Source organism: Meriones unguiculatus, chromosome 1 (assembly GCF_030254825.1).
Source record: "Meriones unguiculatus strain TT.TT164.6M chromosome 1, Bangor_MerUng_6.1, whole genome shotgun sequence".
NCBI lineage: Eukaryota > Metazoa > Chordata > Mammalia > Rodentia > Muridae > Meriones > Meriones unguiculatus.
In genome coordinates this window covers 197,908,247-197,931,134 of record NC_083349.1, presented here as the reverse complement: position 1 = coordinate 197,931,134, position 22,888 = coordinate 197,908,247, and the positions used below count along the sequence as shown (strand labels likewise).

At 38.9% G+C, this 22,888-nt stretch overlaps 1 protein-coding gene across 1 annotated transcript; it reads left to right on the top strand.

Moving 5' to 3' along the window:
- Window positions 1–21,343: 21,343 nt before the first annotated feature.
- Window positions 21,344–22,270, top strand: LOC110563184 (vomeronasal type-1 receptor 4-like). Its single transcript, XM_021660173.2, has one exon. The coding sequence runs from the start codon at window positions 21,353–21,355 to the stop codon at window positions 22,268–22,270; it is 918 nt and encodes a 305-aa protein (XP_021515848.2). The 5' UTR covers window positions 21,344–21,352.
- Window positions 22,271–22,888: the final 618 nt, after the last annotated feature.

The following is a 22,888-nucleotide window of genomic DNA, read 5'->3' as shown; positions in this document are numbered from 1 at the left end:
GGCACTTTCTAAGACAATTAGGAATAGTGCTTCCTCAAGACCCAGCTATACCACTGCTAGGTATATACCCAAAGTTTGCTCAAGTACACAAAAGGGATACTTGCTCAACCATGTTTATAGCAGCTTTATTTGTAATAGCCAGAACCTAGAAACAACCCAGATGTCCATCAACGAAAGAATGGGTACAGAAATTGTGGTATTTCTGCACAATGAAATACTACTCAGCAATCAAAAAGGAGGAAATCATGAAATTTGCAGGCAAATGGTGGGATCTAGAAAAGATCATTCTGAGTGAAATATCCCAGAAGGAGAAAGAAAAACATGGGATATACTCACTTATATAGACCTATAAGATATGATAAACATAAGGAAATCTATACACCTAAAAAAGATAATCAAGAGAGCAGACATGGGGTAAGATGATCAATCCTCGTTTAGAAAGACAGATGGGATGTGCATTGAACGTATGACAGGAGTCTATTGAGCGCATCTGAAAGACTCTAACTAGCAGTGTTTTCAAAGCAAAGACTCATGACCAAACCTTTGGCAGAGTACAGGGAATCATAAGAAAGAAGGGGAGTTAGTCTGATGAGGAAAGGATAGGAGCTCCACAAGGACCCAATATATCTGGGCACAGGGTCTTTTCTGAGACTGACATTCAACCAAGGACCATGTATGGATATAACCTAGAACCTCCGCTCAGATGTAGCCTGTGGTAGCTCAGTAACCAATTGGTTTCCCAAAGTGAGGGGAACAAAGACTATTTCTAACAGGAACTCAATGACTAGCTCTCTGGCCTTTCAACCCCCAAGGGAGGAGCAGTCCTGTTAGGCTACAGAGGAGGGCTTTGCAGCCAGTCCTGAAGATACCTGCTAAAACAGGATTAGATGAATGGGAAGGAGGTCCCCCCCTATCAGTGGACTTGAGGGAGGGAGGGAGGGGCTGGGAGGGAATGAGGGATCAGGACACAGCTGGGATATAGAATTAATAAAATGAAACTGATAAGAAAAAAATAAAATTAAAAAAAGAAATTCAGTAAAAATCAAAACAAAACAAACCAACCAACCAAACAAAAAAAGAGTATAAAGTCTTGTCGGAATGGAGTACTCCAAGAGAATATCAAAACTCATATGAATTCACACAGCTGAGAGCAGCAAACACAGAGCCCAATAAGACCTGCCCCAAAGCCTCTGCAGATGTGCCTTGGGATCCAGCTGAGTGATTTGTGGGATTTCCCAGTGGGGGAATGAGTGAATCTCAAATTCTAATGTTTTTTTCTAAGATTGTTTTCTTTCTTATTGTCTGGTTCAACTCCAATATGTTAGTTTTTTAGTTTTTTCTTATCTTATTTTATTTTAATTATCCTTTAGAGGTCTGTTTGTTTTCTAATGGAAGACAGAGCATGAGTATTCCCAAAATGAAGGGGAGTTGGGCAGAACTGGAAGAAGTAGAAGGAGGGGAAGCCATAATCAAGATGTATTATGTGACAAAATATATCTATTTTCAAATAATTTCAAATATACATAAACATAGACATTTAATGCAAGTCTTATCAAAGTTTTGCAGTCATAATTTACAGGTTGGAAAAAAAACTCTCAGAATTAATGTGAAACCCCCTAATACAACAAATGGTTAGAAAATACAGGAAGGGCAAGATCAGCCACATTCAGGGTGCTGTGGAGATAAAATTTCATGTCTCTGAAGAATGAAAATGAAGAAGATATCAGAAGAAGGAAAGATCTCTCATGCTCATGGAATCATAGGATTAACATAATAAAAATGGCTATCCTACCAAAAGCAATCTACAGATTCAATGACATTCCCACTAAAGCATCAACACAATTCTTTTAGTATGTTTATCTTATATTATACAGGTAATATCTGCATATATAGGAGTATATATTATGTGTATCTTTCTGGTTCTGAGTTACCTCACTCAAGATGCTCTTTTCTAGGTCCATCCATTTGCCTGCAAATTTCATGATTTCTTTGTTTTTAATTGCTGAGTAGCATTACATTGTGTAAATGTACCACAATTTCTGTATTCAACGTTGAATACAGAAAGACCAATTCTTAACTTCATATGAAAAAGCAAATAAAACAAAATAAAAAACAGAATATCTAAAATAATCCTGTACAATAAAAGATCTTTTGGTGGTATCTCCATCTCTGATATCAAGCTGTACTGTAGAGCAAGAGTAACAAAAACCTGTATGGTACTGGCATAGAAGCAGACTGGTAAATCAATGGGATCAAATTAAAGACCCAGAAATGAACTCAGACACCACAAACATCTGATTTTTGAAAAAGAAGTCAAAACCATACATTGTTAAAAACAGCATCTTCAACGAATGGTCCTGGTCTGACTGGATGTCTATATGAAGAAAAAATACAAACAGAATCATATTTATCACCCTGCACAAAAGCAAAATCCAAGTAGATCAAAGACCTCAAAATAAAACTACTCCTGATGAGATCTGATAGACTAGGATAAAGAAGAAGGAGAGGAAGACCTCCCCTATCAGTGGACTTGGGGAGGGGAATGGATGGAGAAGAGGGAGGGAAGGTGGGATTGGGAGGGGAGGAGGTTCATGGGGGGATACAAAGTGAATAAAGTGTAATTAATAAAAATTAAAAGAAAAAAGAAAAAAAACTTAGGCTCTATCATCAACATCAATAAACTGGACCTCATAAAACTGAAAAATTTAGAGAAGCACAGGACACTGTCAACAGAACAAAATGACAGTCTACAGACTGGGAAAAGATATTCATCAATCTGTCTGTGGGTTAATATACAGAAAATATAAAGAACTCAAGAAATTAAACATGAACATACCAAACAATTGAATTAAAAAGATATTCCACTATACAAAAAATTGCACAAACATGTTCATAGCAGCTTTATTCATAATAGCCAGAATCTGGTAACAACCCAGATGTCCCTCATCCGAAGACTGAATACAGAAATTGTGGTGTATTTATACAATAGACTACTACTCAGCAATTAAAAACAAAGAAATCATGAAATATGCAGGCAAATGGATGGACCTCGAAAGAGCATCTGGAGTGAGGTAACTAAGAACCAGAAAGACATTCATAGTATATTCTCCTATATATACAGATATATAAAACAGATTGCCTGTTTTATATAGGGTAAACATACTAAAATTTATCTACCTAAAGAAGTTAAACAAGGAGTATCCTAGAAGGGACACATAATTCTTATTCAGAATGGCAAACAGGATAGATATAGGAAATGATGGAAGAGAGGGAATAGGATGGGTGCCTACCACAGATATGCTCTATGTGAATACACTAAGCAGGGAATCTAAGCAGATGCAGATACTCACAGAAAAACTTTGGGCACAGTGCAGGGAGTCTCTTGGAAGAAGGAAGAGATAGAAAGATCCAAAGGAACAGGAGCTCCATAAGGAGATCAACAAAATCCAAAAATCTAAGCCTAGGTGCCTTGAAGAAACTGATACATCAACCAAGGATCATGCAAAGAACAGATGTAGACCCCCCTTCTGAGATGTAGCAGCTCAGTCTCCATGTGTGTTCCTTAGTAAGGGGATCAGAGACAGCATTTGAAATGAACTAGCTTGCCTGATCTTTGATCACTTCCACTTGGCTGGGTGGCTTTACCAGGCCACAGTGAAAGGGGGATCCCAGAGATCTTGATGAGAATTAGATAGGCTAGGATCAGAGAGTAGGGGAGGAGGATCTCCTCCTATTAGTGAACTAGGGGAAGTGGATAGAGGGAAAAGGAAGGGAGAGTAAGTCCAGGAGGAGATGAGGTATCTTTACTATAAGTAAAGATACAAAGGAATAAATTGTAAAAAGTAGTAAAATACAATAAAAGAAAAAAATTAATGAATGGATAATAAAAGAAAAAGAAAAAAGAAATAAAGAAAATCTGAGAAAGATGGAGCATCTGGACAAAGCAAGAAGTTCACAACACTTGTCCTCAAATTAAACTACAAAGTTATAGTGATAAAAAGTTAGTCATTGTCAACACAAATATGTCACACACACACACACACACACACACACACACACGTCAAATGCATGATAAAGAACAGAGAACCTGGACATAAATTGTTAGCAGTATGGCAACTTAATTTATGAAAAAATCGAAGCAGTAACTTTTTTAAAAATTTCAAGTAAAAAGAACGCATGTCCAGTTTGAGTCACAGCACAAATCTTTTTTTTTCTTTTCCATAATTTTATTTTTCTCATTAGTTACATTTTGTAATTCTGTATCCCAGCTGTATCCCTCATTCCCTCCCCAATCCCACCCTCCCTCCCTCATCTCCTCCCTGCCCCTTTCCAAGTCCACTAGTAGGGGAGGACCTCCTCCCCTTTCATATGACTCCCTTTTGTCAGGTATTTTCAAGACTGGCTGCAAAGTCCTCCTTTGTGGCCTTACAGTACTGCTCCTCCCTTGGGAGGTGGGGAGGTCAAAGAGCCAGTCATTGAGTTCCTGTTAGTAATAGTACTTGTTCCCCTTACTATGGGAAACCAATTGATTACTGAGCTATCACGGGTCACATCTGAGCAGAGGTTCTAGGTTTTATCCTCTCATGGACTTTAGTTGAGTGTCCATCTCAGAAAAGACCCTGTGCCCAGATACGTTTGGTCCTTGCGGAGCTCCTATCCTTTCCACATCAAACTCCCCTTCTTTCATATGATTCCCTGCACTCTGCCGAAGGTTTGGTTTTGAGTCTTAGTATCTATTTTGGAGCACTGCTAGGTAGAGTCTTTCAGATGCTTTCTGTGGTAGACTCCTGTCATACGTTCAATGCATATCCCATTTATCTTTCTAAATGAGGATAGATCATCATACCCCGTGTCCGCTTTCTTGATTATCTTCTTTAGGTATACAGATTTCATTGTGTTTATCCTATCTTTTAGGTCTATATAAGCGAGTATATTCCATGTTTGTCTTTCTCCTTCTGGGATACTTCACTCAGAATGATCTTTTCTAGATCCCACCATTTGCTTGCAAATGTCATGATTTCCTCCTTTTTGATTCACAGCACAAATCTTAAACGCATTCTAAGAACAAACACCAATATCACCCAAGTCAGTGTAAATGAAAAACATAAAAGAAAATAAAAATTTTACACAGGTTTGATGAAAACGGTATGACCCATATACTAAAACGGAGTAAATACACAACAGAAGAGAACATTTTAGACCAGTCTCCCTTCAGAACATTGATGTGAAAATTCACAAGAAATTTCAAGTAAAAAATTCAAGATCACAACATCAAATTGGTTTTTGTACAAAAGACAGGAATTGATTTTTAAATAAGGTACAAGAGGTATGAATCAAATTTTGTACAAAGTATAAAAGATATTATTAGCTTTTTTATTTTGCTAAGTGGAGAGGGAGGTGTTCTTCTTTCAAGGATTTGTTAAGGACTGTTGGTAAAGGTTCTGAGCATTACGACAATACTTTTTTTTCTTAGATCAAATGCATGCAGGGTATTATGACTGAAGCAGATTTCTGGAACTGGTTCAGGCCAAAGCAGTTGTGACTGGACCAGGGACTCTTGAAGCACAAGTTTATTGTCTTCCATAGTTCAGGTTTCTTTACAGTTAGAATATAGCACACTTGCTCTGTAAAATCACCAGCTAGCTAAGATGCCCTGACAGGATGTTTGCCACAAGAAGGGTAGCTTTACTGGCAGTGTGTTTCCTAGAATCTTTGCACATCAACTGAGCAAGAGAAAGGCTCTAGTAGCTGTAAGTTGAAAGGTGCAATGAGCCACACATCTTATGATCAGCTCATGTAAGCTGCTAATTTAATCAGTTGATAAAACTCTCAAACTCATTTTGGTTTATCTCTCACAGAAAATACTTAACTTTCTTTACTGGAAATTTGAGGAAGATGGGTGAGAAAATATTGGATAACACACGAAACATATCATTCACATACTTAAAAGAAGATTAAACAGTTTTTTATCCCTGATTTAGAACAAAATGAACCTGCACACAATGGAACAATCATCCATAAGAACAGAAGGTCTGAAAGATAGAAAGCACAGAGAAGTGAGAAAATTACTGTTCACCAGCCACCAATAAGGATTATAAGAAAGAACACTGCAGCCCTGTAAGACAGAGGAGAGAGTATCAAAAGTCAGAAAGGCAGACAACTGGACTAGAATGTTCTGTGTGACTCTGGACTTAGTGGGATTCTTCCGTATTCTCGAGAGCTTCAAATGTGTTGAAACTCTGCTTGTGTCTCTAGAGAAGGACAGTCATCAAGCCCCAAGGTCAGGTCATGAGCACAGCAGTGAAGTCTTCATGGCATATCAGCAATGCTGCATAGAATGAGTCACCGATTTTATAAGGCCCTAAGATACACAAGTATTCAAAATCTCATTGCCTTGTCACAACTGAACATTCCATGTCAGTATACTGTTCTTTTGGAATGTATACAATTTACCCTTGTTGGTTCAAATGTTGATTTCTCTATGCCCCTTTCTGGTTTCAATCCAGACATGGCATTGTGTGTTCTAGGTTATATACTCACTTATAAGTGGGTACCAGACCTATAAGATAGGATAAGCATACTAAAATCTGCACACCTAAAGAAGATAAATAAGAAAGATGACATAGGTGATCAATCATCACTTAGAAAGACAAATGGGATGGACATTGGAAGTAGGAGAAAACAAGTAACAGGACATGGAGCCTACCACAGAGGGCCTCTGAAAGACTCTACCTAACAGTGTATCAAAGCAGATGCTGAGACTCATAACCAAACTTTGGGCAGAGTGCAGGGAAACATATGAAAGAAGGGGGAGTTAGTATGACCTGGAGAGGACAGGAGCTCCACAAGGACCAAATATATCAGAGCACAGGCGTCTTTTATGAGACAGTTTCTCCAGCCAAGGAACAGGTATGGATATAACCTAGAACCCCTGCTTGGATGTAGCCCTTGGTAGCTCAGTCTCCAAGTGGGTCATCCTAGTAAGGGGAACAGGGACTGTTTCTGACCTGAACTCAATGGCTGGCTCTATGATCTCCCCCACCCCCTGAGGGAGGAGCAGCCTTGCTGGGCCACAGAGGAGGACATTGCAGCCAATCTTGAAGATACCTGGAAAGCTAGGGTCCAATGGAAGGGGAGGAGGACCTCCCCTATCAGGGGATTTGGGGAGGGGCAGGGAGGAGATGAGGGAGGGAGAGTGGGATTGGGAGGGAATGAGGGAGGGGGCTATGGCTGGGATACAAAGTAAATAGTTTGTGATTAATATAAATAAAATAAGAATTATAAAAAATAATAAATCCTAGTGTCTGTCTAGTGACTTGGTATGCAGCTGGTTTAGGAATAACCATTGATTAACTGGAAGATAAGTCAATAGTAAAAATAAATATCCCACAACAAATGGTGCCCAACTACTCTAAGTATTCACACCTTTTAAATCATACTTTAACATAATTTGGTGGGGTGAATAAGCTCCAGTGATACAACCCAAATTTAAAACCTAAAAACTACCAGGTCAAATGCTGTATCTTTAGGAGAGACTCTTTTGTTTTGTTTTGTTTTGCAATTTATTTATTTTTATTCATTTTACATCCTGGTTATAGCCTCATCTCTCCTGCCCTCTGATATATACTTTCCTTCCCTTCTTCCCTCCCACCACCTCTTACTCAGAAAAGGGGAGCTCCCTTTCCCATCCACCCCAGCTCATTAAGTTGTATCAAGACTGAGCATGTCCTCTTCTGCTGTGTCCTGGTAAGGCAGTCACACCTAGGAAAAGTGATGAAAAAGCTGGCAAGTGAATCTGTGTCCAATGATGTCCCCACTTCCATTACTAGAAGACCCACATGAAGCCTAAGCTGTCCATCTGCTACATCTTTGTAGGGGGCATAAGTCTAATTCAAGCATGGTCTTTGGTTGATGCCTCAGTCTCAGCAAGCCCCTGAGAATGAGGGAATATGCAACCATGCCTGGCCCAACCAAAGACCTACCCTTTGGGAGAGTGCTAACACCTGACACTATGAACAATACTCTGCTAAGCTTGCAGACAAGAGCCTGACAGAGCTCTATCCAGCAGTACCTCAAAACAGATGCCAAGACTCACAGCCAAACATTGGTTGATGCTTAAGAGGTCTTGTGAAAAAGTGGAAGGAAAGAGAAAATGACCTGAAGGCTATAGGAGCTCCACAAGAAGACTAACATAGCCAACTAACCAGGGCCCACAGGGGTCTTATTTTGTTTTGTTTCTGCTTAGAATTACTGGTCCAAGTTTATAATTGATCAGAAGCACAGGCAGGAGCTTGAAATAGGTCACATGAAAACCACAGTCAAGAAGGACAAATGTATGAAAGTTGTTTACTTGTATGTGTGCTCAGCTCAACTGTCCCACTCTTATACAGTTCAGAAGCCCTCCCTGTGAAATAGCACTACTCTCAATAGGCTGAATCTTCAAATATCAGTTAAGACAATCCTGATCTAATTTTCAAAGTTGCTGATTAATATGATTAATATGCTTATTGATTTTAAAAAAATTGTCAGATTAGTGTTAGCCTGAGATTTGGACAAGATTTCCAATAATGTCCAAACTGTTTTAAAACAGAAATATCTTTAAACATATTTCTGTCTTTTTGTACTGGATATTTATATGATCCAGTGTTCTTGACAGTCACATGTACGAAGTCAAAAACATTGACCAACATGAGGGAAAACGTACTTTCTCTTTCAAATTACACTTAATTTTTCATGTAAAAATAGTCAAGCCCATTCATCTCTTTAGTATGGATAAATGATAAAACTATAACAATACTAAAAGATTTTGAAATATAAAATTCTTTATGAGTTATAATCTGTAAATATTCAATATGTTTGCCTATCTTATATTCCTGGGTTCATGTAAAAATGTCTCAGACAGAAAGTGGTCTTGGAAAAGTTTAGCCAGCTCTGATGGAGACTACGTGGGAATGCTAGAAAAGCAGCTGATCTGAGAACTATAGAGCTGCCTTTCTGTGATGGTTAGCTTTAACTGTCAACTTGACATAACCAGAACTACCAGTCAAGAGGCTCTCAGTGAGGAATTATCTAAGAGAGACTCTTAAGAAGGTCCAGAAGCAAAAGACAGCTTACTGTGGACAGATCTAAGACTTAACATAAGAAAACTGGCTGCTGCTACAGTCTAACAGGATGGGAGAAACAATAAAACAGACTTCTTGGAGCTTGGCTGATAATCTCTTCTGCAGTTTTAAGACAGAAATAAAGGAAAGTTTAGAAATTATGACTATGCTTACATTCATAGTCCTCAATTTAACTTAAATCATTAGAGTAGGTTTTTATGTCTTCTCAAAGGCAAAGTATTTAGAAAAGATACTGGAACTACACAAAGAACAAGTAAAACAATATAAAGAAAAAATGAAGTTGGAAACAGGGCAAACAACAAGACATACAAAACTTACAGAACAGAATAAAAAAAGAAAATAGTCAGGCAGAGGCAAATATAAAAATAAAGCCAACCAATAATGGTTAGAAAACAAACATTAGCTTATCCAGTCAGTATACAACAAAGACTAGCAGATGATGATCATCTACAGAGTCTTCATGAAGCTGAATGGCACCCTATGGAAGTGCTAGATCTGAGGAAATTTAAGGAAAGTGTCACTAATTTTGGAATCCATTCATCACTTGTAAAACAAATGCTGACTTCCTGGTCAGTCAGAAGTAGAGTAATCCCAAAGGAATGGGAGGATATGGCAAAGGCAATATTAGATCCTGGGCCATATTTACAATGGTTATCATGATGGAGAGAAGAGGCTAGAGAGATAGCACACAAAACTAGAACCAAAGGTGTTGCTGTTTCTAAGGAACAGCTGTTTGGTGATGGCCAATATGCTGCCACAGTGATACAAGCTGTATATAATGAAGAAACCTTAGAATTATGTCACCTATCAGCCTTAAATGCCTGGGACAAGGTTGAGGAATCAGGAAAAATGCTTTAGCCATTCTCTCAGGACATACAAGGTCCAAGCAAAACATTCACTAAGATTTTGCAAAGATTGACCTCAGTTGTGGATAGAAGTATATCAGATCCACTAGCTAGAAAAGCACTAATAGAATCTTTAGCTTTCGGAAATGCTAATACTGAATGCAAAGAGGCAATAAGGTCATTAAGAGCAAGATCTGCACCAACAGACAAATGGTTTAGAAATATGATTGACATCAGACCTCATTCACCCAATGTGCCCTAAGGCTTTGTTTGTTATTCTCAAATAATGTTAATTTTAATTCTGGTATAGGATTTTGTATACTGATGCAAAAAATTAAGTCTATATTTGATACATTGGTATAAGCTTTAGAATGTTGATACAAATTCAACTTTCAATACTTTTAAACTGCTATTAAAAACTGTTGAGGATAGAGTCTTTCAGATGCGCTCAGTAGACTCCTGTCATATGTTCAATGCACATCCCATCTGTCTTTCTAAACGAGGATTGATCATCTTACCCCATGTCCACTCAATTGATTATCTTTTTTAGGTGTATAGATTTCATTATGTTTATCATATCTTATAGGTCTATATAAGTGAGTATATCCCATGTCTAGCAGTGTTTTCAAAGCAAAGACTCATGACCAAACCTTTGGCAGAGTACAGGGAATCATAAGAAGGGGAGTTAGTCTGATGGGGAAAGGATAGGAGCTCCACAAGGACCAAATATATCTGGGCACAGGGTCTTTTCTGAGACTGACATTCAACCAAGGACCATGTATGGATATAACCTAGAACCTCCACTCAGATGTAGCCTGTGGTAGCTCAGTAACCAATTGGTTTCCCAAAGTGAGGGGAACAAGGACAATTTCTAACAGGAACTCAATGACTGGGTCTTTGGTCTCCCCACCCCCGAAGGGAGGAGCAGTCCTGTTAGGCCACAGAGGAGGGCTTTGCAGCCAGTCCTGAAGATACCTGATAAAACAGGATCAGATGAATGGGGAGGAGGTCCCCCCATCAGTGGACTTGGAAAGGGGCACGGTGGAGATGAGGGAGGGAGGGAGGGACTGGGAGGGAATGAGGGATCGGGACATGGCTGGGATACAGAGTTAATAAAATGTAACTGATAAAAAATAAATAAATAAATAAATAAATAAAATAAAAAAGAAAAAAAACTGTTGAGGATATTAAGTAATGCAAGTTAATTGCTAGTTAATCAACTCATAGTCATGTCAGACACTAGTCTAATTTCTCACAGGAGTACACATCCTAGGTTTAACAAATAGATATGATTTTGTAGACAGATCACTTACATAAATATAGGTAGTCTTCAAAAACTTCAAAGACCTACAGAATATGGCATTTAAAAATGTCTTTATTAATTTAAAGATTCATTGACCATGAGACAGGTCATCTCCTGGCAGTACCCCACCCACCTCAAAGAAGATGATGAGCATTGAAGAACCTCCATATGGAGATGGCTTCAAATGTGGCAAATGAGCCACCTAGGCAATAAGAAAGTGCTCTCATTTCACAACAGACAGAATTGGGCAAAAAAATGGGCAGGCTTAAATGCAGAACAAGTCAACTGCCAAACTCTGCCAAGACTGGGTAAGCAAGTCCTAAATAGTTCCTTCTTCACCTATATGTCTGTCAAATATTCTGAGCCAGAAGGCTGAAGATGATGCTACAGTGTTATAGAGTTATGGATCACTATTCAGGCAGCAAACTGTCTTTGTCAATCTTTTTTATTTTTTGGAAGCTGATAACATGCACTTCCAATTTACTCCAGTAACTAATTTTATTCCTTCTCAAGTCTCTGATGGGGTTGAAGACCAAATAGTTATACTTCCACAATTAAGCTTAAGTTGTTTAGAATTTAAGAAAATGTTTTCATGTAGACAATACCAATAAGGATAAGAGTTAATATAGGTATAAAACTCTAAACTTGTCAAGACAGGATAAAATCTTACCTAATAGTTTTCATAACTTTTATTATTATTATTATTAATGCATTGAAAGAAAAAGAGCCCTCTATTGGCCTTAAAGGGGGGAAATGTTGGTATAATGTTCTTTTGGAATGTATACAATTTACCTTGTTCATTCAAATGCTGATTTCTATACCCAGATATCTGGTTTTAATCTGGACATGGCATTGTGATGCTTATTCTAAACATCGCCTATCTCAAGTTTGTGTATACATGCCACCATTTGTTTTCTATATTGTCAATTAAACAACCAGCCAGCTAGTGCTGTGCAATGGTGAGTACGATATGGGACATCCTGGTCTGGAGGGGAGAGATTGGAAGTAGGAGGGGGGGAGCAGAGGATCTGCGGTAGAGGACTTGGAACCACTTGGAAAGTTGAGGCAGACCTAACATATGACTAAAACCAAGTATAATGGCTGAAATCTGAATGTTAGGAAACTATGTGGGCTTGGAGGATTAGGATGGAGTAACTACTGCTCAGCATTGTGCTCCAGGTTAATTAAATAAATCCTACTCTGTGTGGTGATTTGGGTATACAGCTTGTTTAGGAATAACTTGATTAAGGAAAAGATAAGTCAATAGTAAATATAAATATCCCACACAATTCCATTTGACAAATGTGCACACAAAGAAAAGGAAATATATTCACATGTCAAAAAACAAGTAATGACACAAAGTCCAGCATACTTTCATTGACAGCCAGGTTGAGCGATTTGCCATAGGGTATCAATTTGCTCCTGCAAGAGGTCAATCCTCTGATTGAACACCATCAAGCTTCCTTTTAGTTGAGCATTAATTCCTTTATGTACAACTAAGGCATGAGCTACATTGGCTAAATGATTATTCAGGGTCTGAGCAGTCTGCCCAGTATGACTCATGGCTAATGCCCTGGTGGTAGCTCCAACAGCCGTCAATGAGATGGTAGTAACAATGGTGGCTGTAGTTCCAAGATCCCTTTTCTGTCTGAAGAGAGTCATAGCGTGAGGGGCATCAATGGGCATAGGCACCCAGTGAGGCATGCGAGTAACCAGGGCATACCTACAACATGAGAATTTTTCCTGCGCTGCAAATCTGTCTAAACAATTGTCGAGCTATATTTTAGGTAATTGGGACTGGAGAATTCGATACTACGATGGAGCAGCTGAGAGTGGCCATTGTCACAGTAAATTCTACCGGAGTGGACGCAGGACTAGCCACAGGATTATCAACATGGATTGCTGCAGCCATGAATCATCTGAAGGAATGGGCGGGCATGGGAGCGTTAGCAGGCCTTCTGGTGTTGGTCTCCTTGGTTTGCCTGTGGTATATATGCAAGATTAGAGTCTCACAACAGTGTGATGCAGCCATGATCATTCAGGCCTTTACAGCCATTGAAGCAGGACATTCTCCCCAAGCATGGTTGGATACCATAAAAAGCTAAAATGATACGCTCAGGATGCGAGGCTAAGCACTGCACTCAGGGTCAGCCGCTTTGGACCCAGAGAAGAGCATGTCTGATTGCATGCGGGTTGATGCCCCAGGTCCCGTCTCTGAGAAAAAGGTATCGGACGGTCTGATGCTCTTTGGGTGGACGACACCTAAATGAACATCTGTACAAAGTCCCAATTTATTTCTAATATCAGAGATCAGACCTCTACTCTTGCCTGATGCGTCTAAAACAAAAAGGGGTAACTGTAGAGAGCTGCGGAATGCTATGCCTTAAAGATGGAGCTGGTTTCCGCCTTCCACCTTCCCGATGGTGAGTGCTCTCTGTCACGAACAACTCCACATTTGGCTAAGGCCGAGGATCTGGCTTGCTTCCATGTATGTGGACCTATCTGCATTGCCCCCGTGGCACGCCTGGGTTGGCTACCCAGAGGCTATTTAAGCTGTGGGCTGGCTTTCCCCGGGTTCCGAGGATTGTTCAATGTTCCTGAATAAACTGCATTGAAAAAAAAAAAAAAAAAAAAACAAGTAATGAATTAGCCAAACTACTTGGCAGCTTTGACATTTTGATTCTTCATACAGAATTTCTTGGGACTAATTGTCCTGGTCTGGAATATATTCAAGAGGCAGGTTGAATATATGGAACACACTTTGGCCAAGTGCTTTAAAATATATTAGAAACTTGAATCCAAGATCACTCAAGAACTGCTTCAACCCAGAAGTTGTCATTGTGTGGGGCACTCATCCATGGAGAGTGATCTGGACACTGTCTCTATTAAGGTGCATGAAAATAAAATTGGTGTACCTTTTTTGCATTTTTAATATAATATTTTTATTTACTACAATTTATTCACTTTGTATCCCAGCTATAGCCCCCAACCTCATCCCCCTATTCCTCCCCTCATTCCTCCCTCATCTCCTCCCATGCCTCTTCCCCAGTCTACTTCCTTTCCAATTTGCATCCTCTTGATCTCCTTTAGTTGGCTCATTGCTCTAGCTAGGACTTAGAGTACTATGCTGAGAGATAGGGAGAGAAAGTAGGCAGTCTTTCCCTGTCAATGATTTCAGTGGGGTTGATTTATATTTCTCTCCATTTAGTTTGATGTTGGCTATAGGCTTGCTTTATATTGCCTTCACTGTGTTTAGGTATGTGCCTTATATCCCTGATCTCTTCAAGACTTTACACATGAATGGGGGTTGGATTTTGTCAAATGATTTTGGGGCATCTGAGGAGATGATCATGTTTTCTTTTTTCCTTCAGTTTGTTTATATGGTAGATTACATTGATTGATTTCCATATAGTAAAACACTCCTGCATGACTGGGATGAAGCTTACTTGGTCATGATGAATGATATCTTAGATGGGATCTTGAATTCAGTTTGCAAGTATTTTATTGAGTGCTTTTGTGTTAAATCTAAAAAGTTCCTGACACAAACCATCTAAGAAATCAAGGACAACATGAAAAGACAAGACCTAAGAAAAACAGGAATAGAGGAAAAAGAAGATTCCCATCTTCCAAGGTCTGGAAAATATTTTCAACAAAATCATAGAAGAAAATTTCCCCAACTTAAAGGAGAGACCTATAAGCATACAAGAGGCCTACAGAACCCCTAATAAATTAGACCAGAAAAGAAAATACTCCCACCACATAATAATCAAAACAGTAAGTAAACAGAACAAAGAAAAATACTAAAAGCTACAAGGGAAAACTGTCAAGTAACCTACAATGACAAACTCATCAGAATCATACCTGACTCCTCAACAGAGACTATAAAAACCAGAAGGGCCTGGATGGATATCATGCAGACTCTATGAGAACACAGATGTCACTCCAGGCTACTATACCCAGCAAAACTCTCAGTCATCATAGATGGAGAAAACAAGCTATTCAATAAAAAAAAATTTAAACAATACTACCTAGAAATTCAGCATTACAGAAGATACTAGAAGGAAAAAATACAACTCAGGAAACCTAACTACAGTCAGGAAAACACAGGAAATAAATAACTTTATTACAGTAAAATTAAGAGTAGACAGACACACAAACACACTACCATAACCAACAGCAAAATCAAAGGATCTAATAGCCATTGGTCATTAATCTCTCTCAACATCAATGGACTCAACTCTACAATAAAAAGCACAGACTAAGAGAATGGATGCGCAAACAAGACCCAACAGTCAGTGATACAAGAAAGATGCGTAAGTCACAAAGATAGACATTGCCTGAAAATAAAGGACTAGAAGATGGTATTCCAAGCAAATGGCCCCAAGAAGCAAGCAGGAGTAAAATCTGTGTAGCTTAATATGCATTCTCTGCAGTAAATGACTATGCAATAGTGTACAAGAAAGGAATGTCATGAAATTCCATTTGTAGTTTGTGATAAGAAAATTTTCTGATGGCTAGGTTCCACAAGTTCATTCTGTGGTCATCACAATTTCCCTTATAATATGCCACACTATTTATCTGCTCAAAATTAATAATGACATGATTGTATCTTCAGGTGGAGGAGGACACCTTTAATCCTTGGAGCTACAGAGAAGTTGTAACAACAGTTGGTTCTTTAGCTCAAGAAGTCCATCCTAGACCCCTTAAAAATACCTCACTCTCATTCTTCTCTCTCTCAAATCCTTGCATGACAACCAAGAGCTGCTTCCAATGAGCCTAAATTTATATACTTTAATTTACCTTATAAAAAGCAGCCCAATCTTCCCATTTTTTAATTATAGAAAAAGGGAGGAATGTTAGTATTTTGGAACACAACCTGCTCCTGGGTTACCCAGCAACTTATGATGTCATCATGTGTTGCAACCCAGATGGCCACACTTGGAAGGCATGGTTACCTTGCCCCTTAAAGGGCCAACCCCAACACATGGTGTGTGTGTCTCTCTCTCGCTCTCACTTGTTCTTACTCTCTCTCTACCTCTCTCTCATGCTCTCTCTCTCTCTCGGGGCACCCCCTTTCTCATTCTCTCACTCTCCCCACCATGTCCTATTCTACCACTCCCTCCATACCCACTTAATAAACCTCTTGCTTAGGAAAAAAATACCTCACCCTCAAACTTTGACAAAAGTATTTTCTTTCTATGTATATTTCGTTGAGACTAAGCAATACTTCAGAATGCACATAGTGATGGAACTGGAGCCAAGTTTCATACACAATACAGAATTGAAGAAGATGTGATAGGGGAGGCATTTCAGGGGTAAGCTTGAAACCTAGGACAATGGCAACTTCCAGGAATCTATGAGAGTGACCCTAGCTAAGACTTACACAGTGGGGAGTATTTATCATGAACTGGCTATCTTCTGTAAGCAGGCAAGATTTCCAATTGATGAATTGGGACACCAACCAAAAATCTTAGACCTAAAAATTTTCCTGCCTACAATATGTACAGGCATAAAACATAGAGCAGAATTTGATGGAAAGGCCAAATTATGATTGTCCGAGATTGAGACCCATGCCTTGAGAAGGATACCACCACTCACACTATTAATGATATTCTGCTATACTTGCAGAAAAGAGGCTCCCTCTCTAGTTGTCTCTTCTAGCATTCTATCCCATCAACTTCACCCCACCTCCTCCCGCCATACCAATCCCTTCCCCAAGCCAGTCTCAACCTACCATCGACCTCTAACATTTAATCTATTTCTCCTGTTCAGTGAGATTCATGTGCCCGTCTTTAACCTTTGTCAGTGAGGCTTCACCCAGTATGCATCCTCAGCCAAACATTAAGTGGAGAATACACAATCCTGTCTAAGAGGGGAAGAATGATTGAAGGATCAAGAGAGGTAAAGGAAACTACAAACAAACAAACAAACAAACAAACAAACAAAAAAACCCAAATGTATCAACTAACTTTTGTCCATAGGGGCTCATAGAGTCTGAACTCCAACCAGAGAGCATACATGGTCTAGACCTAGGTCCTCTGCACATATATAATATTGAGCTACTGGGTCTTCATGTCAGACTCCTAAAGTGGGACCAAGAGCGGTCTCTGACATTTTTTTCTTTGGGTCCCTTTCACCTAACTGGGATTCTTTGTCTACTCTCAGTAGGAGACTTCCATGAAGCATTTTTAATAGGACTTTAGTATTTTTTAACTTCCCATATACTCTCTTCTCTATACTGTCTTTCCATCCCCTCAATTACAATTTAAATCTCCATATTCTATTTTCCTCTTTATTCTTTGAATCAGCTGTGTTCTAGTGAAAGGCCCTTATCCCAATATCTTTTACTTAACTCCTGAACTTTATATAGGTATTGAAACACACATAACTCAAGATTCAAAGCTAAAGCCTACAAACCAGAGAAATAAGCAATATTTGTTTTAAGTTCTGCTTTACCATAGGCAGAATGATTGCTTTTCAGTGATCCATTTGCCTGCAAATTTCATCATATCATTTTGCTTAAGAGGTGAATAATTCCCCATGGTATAAATGTACCCCATTATCATAATCCATTCATCACCTGATGGACATTTTGGGGGGTTGGTCTAGGCCTGTGTATGCAAATAATAAATTCTGAACATCAATAACTGGTTGCTGCCCAGATGAGTGCATTTTCACATTCACTGATCTCTGTTGTGTAAATTTTGATCCCCATATTCTCTGATTGGTTAAAATAGAGAAAGGGTGGAGCCTGTAACTGGGCAGAAATAGCAGTAGGTGGAGCTTTGGTTGCTGAGCTGGAGGTCTCAGCAGGGGCTATGATGAGGAAAACAGAGAGAAAGGAGATGGAAGAAGATAGAGAAAGAGGACATGGCCTGATGGCACAGATACAGAACAGAAAGGAAGACTTATTGAAAAGTAACCTCAGGTGTGGAGCTGAGAAATAGCAATATATATCATACAGGTTTGATATCTTGTGCTTGATATCAGCTCTTGTGCTTCAAAGCTGATAAAATAATTCAGTCTCTCTTTCTTGGTCAAATATTTTGGGAGCAAGCTTTGTAAAAAAATGTTGCCTTATTAATTTTTTGATTCAGACATTTAATGTAGCAGCAATGAAATGGGTGGTTCTCTGTATTAGTTACTGATTACTCAATCCAAATTTTTGGACATCTTTGCCTTTATGTACAGAATTGATTCTTTCCATATAAAATTCTATTCAAAATAGAACAAGCTGCTATACTTTTTTTAACTTTTAATAGTTACACTTTATTCACTTTGTATCCTCCCATAAACCCCTCCCTTTTCCCCTCCTAATCCCACATTCCCTCTCCCTTCTTTACACATGCCCCTCCCCAAGTCCACTAATAGGGTAGGTCCCCCTCTCCTTCCTTCTGATCTTAGTCTATCAAAGCTCATCAGGAGTGGCTGCATTGCCATTTCTGTGGACTGGTAAGGTTGCTTCCCCATTAGGGGTAGGTGATCAAATAGCAGACCGATCAGTTTATGTTAGAGGCAGTCCCTCTTCCCATTACTATGGAACCCACTTAGACACTGGACTGCCATGGGCTACATCTGTGCAGGGGTTCTAGGATATCTCCATGCATGGTACTTGGTTGGAGTATGAGAAACTGAAGCTTCTGTAAAGAAAAGGACACCATCATCAAAAAACAAAACAAAAACAAACAAACAAACAAAAAAACAATGAAAGCATTGCAAAGCGTGCAGATTGGGAAAGAATCTTCACCAACCCTCTATCTGACAGAGGGCTAATATCTGGTATATATAAAGAACTAAAGAAGCTGAAAAGCAACAAACCAAGTGATCCAATTAAAAGATGGGGAACAGAGCTAAACAGCGAATTTTCGATAGAGGAATATCGAATGTCAGAAAACACTTAAAGAAATGATCAACCTCATTAGCCATCAGAGAAATGCAAATCAAAATGACCCTGAGATTTCACCTTATACCCATCAGAATGGCTAAGATGAAAAACTCAAGTGACAACACATGATGGAGGGGTTGTGGAGAAAGGGAAACCCTCCTCCACTGGTGGTGGGAATGTAAACTTGTACAACCACTCTGGAAATCAATCTGGTGCATTCTCAGACAACTAGGAATAGTGCTTCCTCAAGATCCAGCCATACCACTCCTAGACTGTTATATTTCTAATAAGACTCCATGGTTTTCTCAGAAAAGTAGTCATAATTTATCCCAAAACAAATGGGCATTGGAATAAGACAAGGACTCATGGACAAAACACTGGTTTTGGTTGTGTGATTTGTCAGACTAAAATGTCTCATCCCACATGGGAAAATACAAAACTTGAGGTCACAAGTTGATGGCCTTTTGTTGAAGGATTTGATATCCACATGATTTTGTAAGAATGAAAGCATAAGGTCTACTACAACCCCTGGAAATACACCTAACAAATCCCTTGAATTCCCTTCAAGTGCACCTCTTCACACTTGAAGGCAGCACCAATTTATAACTTAGATTCTCCCAAAGGAAACATGGAAAACTTCTAACTTCTGCACAGCTACTCATTAAGATCTAACAAACTGTTGGGCATCATCATGAATTATCAGGAAGTGAAAATGATGATTTTCTCTAGGGATAAATGATTTTCTTTTCATTAGAGTTCCAACATCCCCATACAGACATGGTCAATAACACCACAGAGGACATAGTAATGGACTCTCTGAGGGATGCCAGGTCCAGACAGTGTACCTTTATGATCTCTGAAATCTGGACACATTCAGGGATCTGCACAGCACTTCATGGACGATATGAGACAGGTAGGAATTTCTTTGCATCTGTCTTATGAAGCAGATGCCCAGAGAAGGTTTTCAAAGGCAGAGGAAGCGAGAGCTGTGTTTCTGCAGTAACTGTTCAGGAGCTGGACTTCATCCTTGTGAGCAACCCCATCCTTGTTGTGCCTGGGCAGGTGAGATTCCTTCAACTGTAGATTTCTGCTGAAGTTCTCTTCTGCCTTCTACAATACACAATGTATTCTGAAGCCAACATTAATCATTGCAATGCTTTCATTTTTGTTTCCACAGTTTAACTAACTACATCAATGTTTCAATTATTCTAAGAAATGTCTATTTCATGGCTCAGCACTCTTCTGAAAACATCCTTTAATGTAACAATCATATGTGAAATGACCAGTTTTACCTGTGGTTGGCCCTGATTGTTCCCATGAAAAACAAACAAACAATAACTAAGTTGTAGACTAAACATGAGCTTTTACTGCTTTTCAAATAATCTTCTTATGCTTATGTGATAGTGATAATGTTTGTGGTTTTGGGTGATGAAAGCTGGAAATTAATCAAGTAAGTGCTCAGCAGTTTTTTTTTGAAAACATTTAAAGTTCAGAAACTCATGAAAGAATATCTTTTAGTTCTTCAGATATTTTTGAACATAGATGATATTTGTATAAATAACACATCTGTTTAAACAAAACACTAGTGACTTTTTCAGAAATAGTTTGTATTCCATTACTATGATGTGTAGTCTAAATGTATATCAAAATTAGATTGTTTATTTTGGGGAACATTCTTCAGTAATATTGTTTTATATAAAAAGTATAAATTTAAATTTGTATTATATTTTTTAAAGTTATGCTTATTTCATTTCAGGCATGCAGTGAGACAAAGTAGAATGGAGGGCATTCAATCCATAACAGTCTCTCAAAAATATTTCTTTTCATAGTTTTACAACATGAAGAAAGACTTTGAATTCTCATAAAGTAAAAATATTCTCCTATGTATAAATATCATGTATAAGTATGCTATGCCTATAGTGTGATAAAATGTGTGTCATATTGTTGAGCAACAAAGATAAAGTTGCATCACACACAGAGTTTCATCATGAGGCAAGAGAGCGTAAAATAAGTGTAAAGTTGATATTTTGGATTCATGTCCATGCAGTGTTTTCCACTTGTATCTCTTGTAGGGTGATAAAGTAGTGTTGCACTTCTTGGGAAAAGAAAAGACTCCAAATCACTGGAAAAGAGAATTGAGAACACTCTAGAGAAAATACCATCGAACCTTACTACATGGTTCAATGAAGCCTTGGCCATGTTGTCTCAGAATGATGCCCTCAAAACCAGGGAGGAGGTGGTTCTTCAGATCCTTTTGCTTTGCCAGGTTGGGGTTGGGACTGTGGCCAACTTTCTTCTGTTTGTGAAGAATTTCTCTCCAGTCTTGAATCACTCTCAACTGAGGCCCATACACGTCATTCTGGCCAACTTAGCTGTGGCCTGTGCCTTGATTCTCTTCCTCTTGGGATTCTTAAAAATTATGTCTGTTTTTGTTCCAAGACAGCCCCCGTCTGACCTCACATGTAAACTTGTCTACTTCTTATTCCTGGTGGTTAGAGGCACAAACTTGTGCTCAACCTGCGTTTTGAGCACCTATCAGTTTGTCACTGTTGTTCCTGGTAACTGGGTTAGAGAGATACTCAGAGAAAGATCTCCCAAGATGGTGAGTTATTCTTGTTACAGTTGTTGGTTGTTCAGTGTCATAAATAATGTCTACATTCCAATGAAAGTCACTGGTCCACAGAAGAAAGTCAATGACTCTGACTCTAAAAGCAAGTGGGTCTGCTCCACCTCTGGTTTCAGGATAGGCATGGGCTTCTTGCGTTTTGCTTATGACATCATATTCATCAGTATCATGGTCTGGACCAGTGTCTCCATGGTGATTCTTCTGAAAAGACACCACCAGAGGCTGCAGCACATCCACACCTCCAGTCTGGACAATAGAGGCAATGCTGAGACCAGAGCCTCTCACACCATCCTGATGGTGGTGGTCACATTTGTGAGCTTTTACCTTCTAGACTGTATCTGTACTTTCCTTCATATTTCCTTTGTGGACTCTCTTCTTTGGTTGAGAGAGGTCAAAGAGGTTTTAGCTGCAAGCTTCCCCACCATTTCTCCATTACTGTTGATCTTTAGGAATCCTAAGGATTCTTGTTTTATGCTCTCCAGGTGCTGAAAATCACAGTTCAACTGACAAAAAGTGAAAATAGCATTGGTAACAGCCATCAATATTCTATAAGAGTATGTTAAATATCTTTCTTTATGAACCATGCATGGTGGCTCACTTCTGGTACCTCAGCACAGTGGATGTTGTGGGGGGGTAGATTACTATGAACTCTAAAGCACCTCATACTAGACAGGGATGACCACCTGACTGTGAGGCAGAGAAACTGGCTTGTTCCTTCATGATCCTTGAGGAAAAAAACAGGGAAAAAGAAGGAAGCCAGTCATCACAAAAATAAAACTCTTTTAGAAAGTAAGTGCTTTATTTTTTATATGTTAGAGGATCAAATACACACCAAAAGTACAAATTCTTGAAAATCTTTTCTTTCTCCTAGTGTGAGTGTTCAAACAAAATCATTCTAAATATTTGAAGGCTTTCTAAATGTTTGCCTCACATGTATGAGTCTAATAACCCATATGTAATTGGGAATCGGCTGACAGAAATTCTAGTTGAAAACAGGGTAGTGTGCTTGTCTGAGAGCCACATAATATTCTTGAAAAATAAATGATGCTATCTTCTGTCTTGTGCCTTATCTCCACATTTTTTACTCCCTAATGTTGGCATATTTAC

Bases quoted from the DNA above. Each gene is read 5' to 3' on its own strand.
- LOC110563184 (XM_021660173.2), top strand. From the start codon at position 21,353: ATGTTGTCTCAGAATGATGCCCTCAAAACCAGGGAGGAGGTGGTTCTT.